This window comes from Limulus polyphemus, unplaced genomic scaffold (genome assembly GCF_000517525.1).
Source record: "Limulus polyphemus unplaced genomic scaffold, Limulus_polyphemus-2.1.2 Scaffold372, whole genome shotgun sequence".
Lineage (NCBI taxonomy): Eukaryota > Metazoa > Arthropoda > Merostomata > Xiphosura > Limulidae > Limulus > Limulus polyphemus.
The window spans coordinates 487,131-499,575 of record NW_013665982.1 but is presented as its reverse complement, the minus strand read 5'-3'; the positions used below and the strand labels follow the sequence as shown (position 1 = coordinate 499,575).

General features: G+C 28.5%; 1 protein-coding gene across 1 annotated transcript in view; it reads left to right on the top strand.

Moving 5' to 3' along the window:
• Positions 1-12,445, top strand: part of LOC106457781 (inactive rhomboid protein 1-like) — a 62,645-nt gene that overhangs the window by 35,546 nt on the left and 14,654 nt on the right. Inside the window, exons 11-13 of the mRNA XM_022383804.1 lie at positions 1,890-2,051; positions 7,970-7,996; positions 10,220-10,359. Of these exons, the coding sequence (XP_022239512.1) occupies positions 1,890-2,051; positions 7,970-7,996; positions 10,220-10,359 (329 nt within the window). The remainder of the gene's footprint in view (positions 1-1,889; positions 2,052-7,969; positions 7,997-10,219; positions 10,360-12,445) is intronic.

The following is a 12,445-nucleotide window of genomic DNA, read 5'->3' as shown; positions in this document are numbered from 1 at the left end:
TTTATTTTATTAAAAATAATTTTTGTAACTGAAAGGCTGCCAAATTTTGTAAATCCATATAAAACATGGATTAAACTGATTAAACATTCTATATTGAAATTTAGGAGTATTAAATCTATAAAGACTTTAAATGAGTACAAAGAAGTCACGTGATCAGTCAGATTGACCGAGTCCATATTGAGAGAGTTAATGGTATATAAGTTTTAAGTTTTTAATTTTAAAAGGCATCATTTAAAAAATTCTAATTTCCCTTACTTTGAGAAATTTGAAATTTTTTTCTCTAGGTATCCCCTCTTCTCTAATTTATTCCCCACCCCCTCCAATAAGTATAAAATTTAATGTAAATTACTCATTATAATATTATCATTGCTCAGGCAAAGCATCATTTTCCTAACTTTCAATCTTGTGTGCTTACAGAGCCACAAATAGAAAATCATACCCTTCTTGACACACCCAAGTAAATAAAATGTATTTAGTGCACTTCTATCATTAGTATTTAAAAAAAAAGTAAGTTTAAGTGTCATTCGATAGTGAACAGCAAAAAAAAAAGAAGGTCCCATGTAAGTACTTTATTTCTTGTGTTTCATGTGTATTCTTTATTTATTATTATAAAAGTAACTAAAATGTAAAAATAGGAAACTGTAGGTTAGTTAAGGTAAAATAAATAACAATAATATTATAAAATTTCATGAGCATGCATGTGAACAGCTGGGAGTAGGTCGTGGGTAATGTAATTTGATAGCATAATGTGAGTCACACGTCCGCCAAGTGATTTATAACTTATAATGGTGTAAATAGTAGTTAGACATGGTTGAAAGAGCAATAAAATACAAAAATTTAAATATAAATAGATATATACTGTTACAAGTTGTAATGCTACTTTAGGATAAACAAATGTAGTTTCCATGTTACAATTTGAAATTGTTCTAATAAGTAAAAAAGTGTATTTTACATATATTTTGATTTATTTTTTTGGTGGTTATGAGGTCAGTCAAATTGCCCAACCATGTATAAAGCTAGGATAGAGAAAATAATAGATAAAATATAAAGTTTTACAGGAAAAATAACGTTTGAAATGTATTTAGGGTTTTTTAATGATTATGCAAATGAAGTTGGAGATTTTTGAAATAATGAAAAGTATTTTTAATCTTATCATGAAAATCACTTTACACTCGGACTGGTAAAAAAAAGACTGTATATATTCATGGACAAATCTTTGTTAAAAATATTTCACTAAAAATCTGATTTTTTGTATGTAAAAGACATGTAATGTTTACTGAAAGACTGCCAAATTTTGTGAAGATACATGTACTATATTAAAAGTTAGTAGTACCGAAACTATAACATGTACAAAGGGGTCACATGATCAGTCAATTGGACCGAGCCCACGTTGAGAGTGTTAAAATCTAGTTAGTAACTTAGAGTTCTTAACTACATTCGTGTACAGCAGCAGATTTGAAATAGTACCTTCTTTTATTGTAGACTAGCATATTTGAAAGTGTCTTGGTCATCTTATAGTTAATGTCAAGTGTATGATAACCATGGAAAATTCTCTGGCTAATGATTCCATGTCAGTAATTTTGTAAGAGTGTAATTTTAATACTGTAAAAGAATCCCTGGCCAGTGACTGTAAAAAGAGTAATTTTGAAAGATTCTCTGGCCACTATCTTCAGGCGAATAGCTTGGATGCTTTTAGAATGTAATTTAATAAAATACCTATTAGGAATTAACTCTGGTTGTGGCATTGTATCAAAAGATTAGGTTGTACTTTTTCCCCTTTGTCTTTTAAATCTATTTGTATATCAATAAAAAGCATTTTTTAATATTCATTAATTTATAACTTAGTCTTGCTACTTAAAAATATTAATATATATGTGTTATACTTATAGGCTGACTTGGTACACTTGGGAGCTAAATTTACTCCCTGTATGCGTAAAGACAAAAATATTTTTGATGCAGTTAAAAAAGATCGGGATAAAGAAAGGGATACTGCATGTTGTGTGCGAAACGATCAATCAGGATGTGTACAGACCTCACGCAGCAAATGCTCGGTAAGCTTTTTCTTTTTTTTTGATAGTTAATTGCTGTAGCTTTATGCTCTGTTATATCGGGTTATATTAGTAGGATAGTGATGAGTTTAATATGTGAAACAAAAAGTCCACAGAATAGACTATTTATTACTAAAACATAATATTTGTTCATAAATTATAACAAAATAAAAAGTCTTCAGTGTCTGGCATTTATCAAAGACATTTTATCATTTCTGCAGCCTATTTCATTAAGGTGAATATATATATAGATGTATAGATATATTTCAATGTTTAAACATAGGAAAAATTATTCTATAGAATATTAAAAAATTTTAAACTCTTTTTTTTCCAAGTGGCATACTTATTGTCCCTTCTTACCAAAATTGTGAATAGTTGTTAGATGAAGGGTATTTTAATACTGCAATTTGAAAAGAAAATGAGTTTATTGAGACTTTTCAAGATATTTTTTAAAAAACATGGATTTTGTTTAATTTGCATTATTTTTATTTATTAGTCTGGCTATGTAGTTTAGTTCAATCACTTGTAATTACTTGATATGCAACAGTATCAAATTTGTAAAAAAGTATTAAGTTTGTAACATCAAAATATGAAAGATTTTTTAAAGGTACTTTGCTAAACTTAATGTATTTAATTTATTACTATAATATTTTGGTAGCATAACTTGTCACAATAGCAGATCATGAATTTCCTTTCAGATATGAAATCATAATATCTGTTCTAGTGTTTATAAAACCTCTTTGTTGAATTGATATAGAATTAGTTCTTTACATCTAATTTTTGCACTGCAGCCTGGAATGACACCACTAGTTTTGGTCATGAAGTGGCCTGAAACTTGTACAAAAATCTACTGAAAATAAAAAAATAAAACATCATTAACCCTATGTGCATAGCATTGGTCCATTGGACCAACCCTATTTTTGTGAAGCTATCTATACATAGAAACATTTTCAATAAGTCTGAATTTACTACATGTATCTTCACAAAATGTGGCAAGCTTTTAGTAAACATTCAATTCTGTTGTATGTGAAATATCAGAATCTTTAATAAAGTATTTCTTCTGAAGATCTGTTTATGTATTTGCAAAGGTTTTAATGAGTCAGTTTGACTAGTGTAAGTGAAAGGTAATTTTTATGTTAAGAACTTTTTTATCTGAAAAATTTCAAATTTCATTTGCATAACTTCTAAAACTATTCTTTTTGAATATTTTGGTACAGTTATATTTTAGCTGTTATTTTCTTTAACACTAATGTAAGCAAAATCTTCAATGTACAGTAAAGTGAAAAGTTTAAAAATATGAGATAAATTGACAATATATTCTTTTTTTGGATGGATGAATTTTTAGCTGGGTTAACTCGTCATACGAGGTTGGTTGATGCGACTGACCTTGTAACCACAAAGTAACCATCAGAGTTTCTATACTGTAACTTTAATATGTTTTATGTATCTTCACGAAATTTGGCTAGCTTTCAGCAAACATTACTAATATTTTGTGCACAAAAAAAGACTTCTTAATTAAGTATTTTTACTAAAGATTTGTCTGTGAATATATGGAGTCAGAGTGACTGCTCTGAGTGCAAAGTGATTTAATATTCAGGTTAAAAATACTTTTCTTCATCTGAAAATTTCATTTGCATAAGCTCTAAAACCTAAATAAATATCAAACATTTTTTTACAGTAAAACTTTATATCTGAAATGTTACTTTCTCTACCCTAACTCTAAATGGTCTTGGTCAATTTGACACCTTGTAACCACCATAAAAAATACAAAATAAATTTAAATTACCATTTTTGTCTGCAGATTGTGACAGAAAACTACAATTATTTATCCTAAATAGCATAATATTCATAACAGACTACATCTGTTTATACTTATTGTTTTATTGCTCTAACTAATAATCACATCACACAAGTTGTAAATACAAAAGTTGTAAAGTCCTCATCGAGTTGCTTGCAAGCATACATCATGAGGAATTTTTATTATTTTTCATTATATTATCTAATCTAACCTAAATAGTTTTTAATTTTCCCATTTTAGTTTATTTTTATAACAATAAATAAAAAATATGCATGAAAAACAAGAAATATTGGACTTACCTTTGACCTCCTGTTTTTTGCTATCAGTTGCTGATGAAATTTAAGCCTACCTTTTTTTTATAATTTTGGTACTAATACACTAAATAATTTTCCTTTATTTATATGATGCACCTAAGAACAAAGTAAACAATATCCAATAACTATTATAATTTAACTGGCTTTCTAACTAACACAAGAGGGGCTTAAATTAATGCCCTTATGCTCCTTGGTCTGAACACTATGAGATAAATTTTCAAACTAAAGAAACAACTGACAATACTCTGCTGAAAACACTGTAGCATTATACATCATTCAATAGATTAAACCTTTGCCTTTCTATTGGTTATAAATGATATAGTATAAAACATCAGAGAGAATTATTGGCAATTTGTTAAAGAGAGGATGTAACTAACAGGTGAGCATGGCAAGTGGATTTAATTTTCTAGTTTATGACTCCATAAACAAATAATATTGAAGGCTATAAGAATTAGCCTTTGCTTTAGTACTAGCAACATTATAAACAGTAGTTTACTGTAAATTCTGTATTCAAGAGAGGGGTGGTAAATAAATCAGAGAAAGGGAAGACCTAGAGAACAAATATCACAATTCTGAATAGAAGAGATTGGGGATTTTTAAAATTATTTCCTTATAAAACTAAGAATCAAAACTTATATAATATTAAAATTTGATTTGTTAACTACGTTTTGACTCCAAGTTTATTTGTATATATTGATAATAAAGTAATTTAATTAAATTTTGAATGCAACTCTGTAAGATGTGACATACACACTTTGACGTGCCTATTACGAAAGAGTTAATGGTATTTGTATCTTCACAGTTCCAACTGTTAACCTTCTCACATCCATTTTACTTAATTTTATTGTTTCATTGCTGTAGTTTGTATCTACTCGAGTAGTAATTTTTCAGTCAAAGGCAATGAAATTAAAACAGTAGATTTTTAGCATGTATTGTAAACACCACGAATAAAATGTGTGACCCATAAAATCTTTGTGAGTACAAACAGTAACTGTGTTAGGCCTTACATTTTTTTGTTAAGCTACTTCAAGTAAATACTCATCTAGCTTTCAAATATGCGTTTTAAATAAAAATAATATATATTAACTATTCAAAAGTTGAGCATAACACTTATGAAAAGTTAATGGGCTTAAGAGTATCGTATCCTGCAGATGAGGTCATATTACTTTCTTCAAGTTGACTTTACCTATAAATTTAAGTTGGCCAATGCACAGAAGCTCATTATAAATAGGGGACTAAGGATGGTCAAGTAAGAAAAAAAGAAAAGAAATTGCAATTAGAACCTTTTTCAGTGTAATTAAATTTCAGTGGGTGCTTTATTAGTAGTCTGTAATACTCTGAAGAGATCATTTTATACATTTGATTTACCATAACATAATGTAATGCAAGTGTCATATGCCTTGGAAACAAATTCTTGACACCAGATAACTGAGCTCAACATCTGCCAAAAAATGATTACTGAACTTGAAGAAAATCTTGTATATTTGATTTACTATAACACAAAGTAATGCAAGTGTCAAAACACCTTGCAAACAAATTCTTGACACCAGATAACTGAGCTCAACATCTGCCAAAAAGAGGGTCTTTTGTGAACATTCATTCGCTAGAACACTTCTTTTCAATTCCTGTAAGGGTGTATACAGTTCAAGATTATATTCAGTTAAAAAGGTAAAACTCAGTTTATGTAAGTAACATGGATATCCTAAGACATAAAATTTTGATTGACAATACTATTAAAAGTCAAAGTAATTAAATAAAGTTAATATATTTCTGGCTACTAGTTGTGAGAACAGCCTGGTGGGTAGGGAGCTCAACTTGTAACCTGTTGTTGTGGGATTGAAACCTGCTTGTCCTTTAAGCTATAAGGGTGTTGTTATAGGATGGTTAATCCTATATTCAGTAGTAAAGAATAGCCCAAAAGTTGATGGCAGGCAGTATTGACTAGTTCTCTTTTCTCTACTTTATCAAATCAAACTTAAGGACAATTAGTGCAAGTATATATTCCTCAAATAGTTCAAAATTCACCTAAACCAACCCTATGCTACCAAAGATGTCATTTAAAACTAGTAACAGATAGAAAGAGTAAATGGAGAGAAATGTACATTTAGTTTCAGTTAATGTTTAGTATGCATGTATACAGCACTTTAATGAATATACCATCCTTTGAAGACTGAGTCCAGTTCTTATATGCTCTAATTCAGTAGTTTTAATATCATTACAGTAATGTTTTTGAAGTAGTATTTTCATAATTGCTGTTTTCTTTTATTTAAAGTTTGCAAATAAACTTTTAACAAAGCTAAGCAGCATGTGCCAAAGGAGTGGAAACAAAATCTAAAGTACCAAGTACAAAATTAAACTTAAGTGAAAAAAAGCATATCTCAGTCTTTTCCTTTATTTTTACTTCTGTTTATAAACATAGAACAGAGTGTAAAATTACTCAGAGAATGTAACTCCAACTCTCTTACTTTTTTGTTTTACTTTGAAATAACTAACCTAAAATGTACACCAACAGTTTACACCAAATAATTTATCTTCATATATGTATATATGAGTGCCAAGACCCTCTTTCTATCTGGATTCTTCCTGACTTTTGACTGTTTTTCAAAATCCCAATTTGCTACGATAGTAACAAAAATGTTTCAAAATTTGATATTTAATTTGAACTTGACTTTTGAGCTACATTCAAAAATGTGAAATCTGTCAGTTCTTGGGAGGCACACAACTTTTGTACCAAATTTATTTCAAATAAAGTAGATGAAAATGTCTTTCATAGTTATACTGTTAACACATACATGAAAAGTTAAAATGTTATCTCCATCATTTGACAGAAGGTAATAAAGCCAAAGCTGTAGAGGTATTGTTTTTATATTACGAAAATGTCATTTATAGAATTGCTTATGAATAAGCAAAGTAGTAATTTGCATTAAACACATTTTATATGAAGTGATTAATGGAAAACGTATATATATCTGATCTGTTCATTTTGTTAAATTGTAAATTAAGTTGATTATCTAAAATACATTTAAAATGTTAAGATTTTATGGAGTTGATGTTTGCTTTTGTGTAATTATACAATCAGAACTGTGCTTTAGAATGTTCTTTATATTTAACTGTTATTGTTTTTGAATTAGTGAAGCAGGGTTTCACTTTCATTACATGCAATAGTTTTAAATGTTGTTGGAAAGAATACAAGTGTTTGTCATCTTGTTTTTAGTTCTTTGCAAAGCTCAAACTGTCAGTATGAAAGCTTAGAAATAGAAAATGCTGCTGTTAAATGCATAAATATTCATATTTGTGAGAAAAAATTTTAAATTCATTGATGAAAAGGTTATTTTCTGATAGTATGCAGAAAGATTTTCATACCACCCGAGCTGCACAGTGACAAGCATGCTGCCATGAGACTTCACAATTGGAGGGAGGAAATCCTCTGCTTTGGCTTGTGCTAAACTCTTCTAGTGTTTAAATCAAATTGGAAAGATTTTACAGTTAAATGTCTTTGCTAGTAGTTATAGTTTCTCTTTGGGCAGTTGTGCTCCTTAAGGGTTTTTAATAGCTCTTGAAAAAGGTATTGGAAAAGTTTAGCTTTTCAGGTTTTTAATAATACTTGTAATGTTGAACTTTGCATTCTGAAGTACCTGGACGCCTGTGTTCCTAATAGTGCATACCAGGCTGCAGTGTAAAAACCACAAAATAGCATTTCAGATGTTAAAATTTTCTGTACCAATAGAGAACATTTCATGGATTAATTATATTTTGTTGATGCTTTAAAGACATGAAAAAATCATGTAGTTTTTGTTTTCTCCCTACTGCATTTCACACGAGGATTGCTGACAGGGGTAGGCCTTTTGAAAATTTCTTATTTTGCTTGGTGTTTTTGTGAGTTTTTGCATGAAAATGCGGAACTGGTTTGCATGTTGGGACACAAGGACTTAAGACTAGATATGTAATAATAGTTATTATTGAATGTTTTGTAGAGTGAACTATTTAAAAATATTTACTTCTTTAGTACTAATAAGTTGATCAGAAATATCTCAAAATTTTTCAAAATGTAGTTAGAAATAAGTAATTGTATAACATCTTAAAGTATGTTAATATTCAACTATTTTTTAAAAGAAGTATTGCAATTTCTTGAGTGATTTTGCTTTAAAACAACGTTTGGTTAAATAATTAAAAAAATGTGTTTGTTAAAAAAGAGTTGTTTGTCAATTTCTCAACAATGTTTTGAAGATTGTATATGCACAAAAGTCTTTGAATACTATCTGAGTGTATTAGGCTTTACTGTTGATTTCCTTTTAGGCTAGTCCAAATCCCTTAAGACCTAGCTGATTGTAAAAAGATGATTCTGGATCTTTTTAGAACCTGTTGCTATGTGTAACCCTGAGATATGTTTGTTTCAGTTATTCTCATATTTTGTTTCTGAGTGTAACATATGAAATAAGTGTTTGACATAAGGCTTTGGTGTTCCACACAGGGATTTAACATGATAAAACTGATACACAAGGCTTTGGTATAGACTGATCAATTCTAAGTATGTTTACTGTTGTTTCTGGTGTGTGTCATTATGAACTAATGAACTTTAAAATCATCAGTGACTGACATACATATAATAGAATATGTTTTATAATTGTATTCTGCTATTCTACTGAATATTGCATTGGTCCAATTTCTTCATAGAGATTGTGTTTAGAATTTAGTTTTTACAGGTTTGAACATGACTACTACAAGTTATGTGAAAGTAAACTGACCATTGAGGAACTCTTAAGTAGTGTCAAATGATGAATTATGGTTTTTCAACTTCCACTGATATGTGTATGTAAGAGCATTCATAAAAGTTCCCATTATAAAGGCTGAATATTATTTGAGGCTGTTAGATAATTTTTTAATTAAAACACTGAATATTTCGTAAGTCCTGCTTTAATATGGTTTATAAGCTCTCAGTAGTTTATATTGGCTAATAGTATGCTTAGAATCACCTTTCAAAGAGGGGTAAGAAGAACTAAGAAGATATTGTTCTTGGGCTTTTGTGCATTTATTCTTTTATTATAGTTTTCAAAAGTTACTGTGGAAATTTTTGATGGAATAGTGATGATCTTATCTTTTGTAAAGCATAGTAAAAGCTTGTTTTAAAGTTTAATAATTATACACTTGTAGTATTAATGGCAGGTATAGAAATGTAATAATTCTTTGAGGTTAACATACAACTTTGTGATTACTTTTTCATATAATTTAGTAAATGTCAAGTTTTTTCTTGTAACTTGCCATGCAAAGAGAAAGTTTGACATAACCATCTGTAAATTAGTGAATGCAGCTCAACCATTTCATTATCATTCTTCCTATAAGTATCTAATTGTAACTAACAATGAAAATATTATTTGCTCATGCCCCAAACTTTTAATAAGTTAGATTATGAATTTCATTCAGTGTTGTTTTTATGCAGACTTCATATTAATTTAAAATATATTCAATAATTTTCATTATGTCCTAACTTGAGGATGCATGAGATGATTGAGCAATTTTAAGCTTGTGGACCATGCAGAAAATATTACGTTTTAGTATACACATTTAGATCATTAGGTTATAAACTAGTGAGATCTACAGTAATTGGCATGTTTATAGAATAAATGACATGGAATAAAATTAATATTTTTGTTTAAAAATAATAGACAAGCAAAAAATTATGTTACGCTCAAGTAAACCTATAAAAACTATTTTGTTTTTAAAGTTTTTGAGAAAAATATTCCAATCCTGATAGATTAGGAAGTTTTGTGTAGAACTAAGATAACTAATAGTTTTCTTTAACATGTTAGCTTGATGTGTAACACTGAAATAATATATACTTTGTGAAACTAACATTATTGTATTTTTCAGTGTAGCTATTATGTGTTTCAGTGAATGTTGAAATGTATTTCAAAGTTTCAATAGATTGCCTTATATGCTATATGATAAGTAATACTGTATGAAGTATCAAGAGATTACATATTGTGAATAAATTTGTATTATGTTGGTTGGTATTAGACCTCAAACAATCTCCAAGTTACAAATAATATGTTTTCTTTCAGAAAATAATTTCATCATGGAAGAAGTGGAACAGAACTAACCCAGGACCTCCAACACGTATGCTGAATTCTGAACAAGCATTGTCTCATATTGAATCTACATTCAGAAGGCTTTCAGGGTCTGTATGTGGCCAGGACCCTCGGTAAGTCAAGCTGTCTTTGTTTTTACTATATAAATAAATAGCTATATGGTGAGAATGTCTGTGAATTATCAAGCATCACAAATAAACATCTTGTATTGGACATTGGGGTTGCAAACTCAAAAATATATCAGTGATATTGTACCTTTAAAAATTTTAAATCTTGCAATCTTCTTAGTAAGCACAATAAAGCTGGCAAGAAATATTTCGAGAATTCTTAAAAACTGTTATTGCTTTTAAACAACAACTCCTTTGTTATTCTTGCTACACCAACATTTTACTTTGAAATTATGAAAAATATTAAACCGACCAAGATAATAAACAGTCCATATTTATTACTTGTGTTTAAAAAAATATGTTAACCAAGAATTTGACATACATATTTATAAAAAAAGGGGTGTAAAACTTTATGTATGTATGCATGAAAATGTATATAAATGTTCTGTTTATTCAGTCCTAAAATGAATTTTGGGGTAATTTGGAATTTTGTTTTTATTTAAATTTCAGACATGATTTCATTACACTTTTTAAAAAATAAAATTGATGGATATATATATATATATATATATATAGTTTTTCCCTTAAATTTTCCACCTTTGTGAATCCCAAGATCCCACCCTATATAAACCTGAACTAAAAAAAATACTACAAAATATTGAAAAAAATGTAATATTACAATAAGCCTTAATGATAACATGAATTTAGCTTTTACTTTTTAAATATATGTATGGTAATTAATATAGCTGATTAAATATACAGTTTTTACATTAAAACACATTTGGGTATCCTCACTGTTAATGACATTTTCAGCTGTAAACCCAATAATATCTTTCATGGTTCATTCAGCTTAGGAGATTTAAGTTAGTCCTAAATCTATATGATAAGCTAATAGTGAAAAATAAATTCTATTACAAATACAAAATTATAGAAATAGATATTAAACATTCAACCAGTATTGTTATTGAAAGTAACAATGAAGTATACATTATTTACAAAACACGTAAACACCAGTTGTTAGCTTCAAGTACTGTCGTAGATTTAATATTCACAATTGGCAATATATTTAAAAAATTGTGTAACATCTAATACAGCTTAATTTCATCATATAGAAATAATATTGAGTGGTATGTGTTACTGTGGATAATCCAGAGTTTGTAAAAAAACAACTTATTGTTATGAAATACATAAAATTTTCCCATGTGGTTTAATATGTTTGTAATAGTTTGCCATAAAATTCTTCAAAAATCTAGTTTTGTACTAAATGAAAGACTCCAGTCTGCATTCTTCAAACTCTAGATAACACATTGTAAAAGTGTGTAATCTGTTTTTTTTTATAGATATCATTACATGATAAATGATAACAAGTCTTCATTTGCCCCTAACACTGTTGATCATAAAATTGTTAATGTTATAGAGATTTTGTCTGTTGCTGTGAAAAAGTTTGTACAAGTTTTTCAATGTTTATGTAATCATCTACTAATTAGTGTATTTAATTTTAAAAAAAAGCCATGTGCTAAGAACTTCAGTGTTTGCTGTATGGGAGAAAGAATGCCTGTGAATCACACAAAAAAAAAATGGGTTTACAAACTCAGAATATCCCAGTGTTACTAAACTACAAAAAAATCTTAATTTTGAGCTTTATAGTATTAAAGACAGTTGTTTTTTTATTGGGAGAGCAGTATAATATGTATTGCTCATAAAGGTTTTTTTCATGAAAATAAAATGAAGGCAAATGCTAGTTGTTATCACACCTGCAAGAAGTGTTAAGAATGAAAAATCATATGTTAGATATTTCAGTGAATCCTTTTTGAAATATAACTGTTACTGAAGTCAGATATGTTTGTGTGTGTGCATGTGTATATAATACTATATATAGTTAATGCAGATTTGCTTAGTTTAACATTTGTTATATGACAAATATATGCAGTAACTTTAAAAAAACTAATACTGTCATCTGGTGACATACACTGTAATCTTACACAGGTGCAGAATTATTATTTAACTAACAGAGACCCTCAAAACGTTTCCAGCCAAATTAATATCTTTATCGTAACAGTACGTCTTTAAATATAACATTTCTTGCACAATA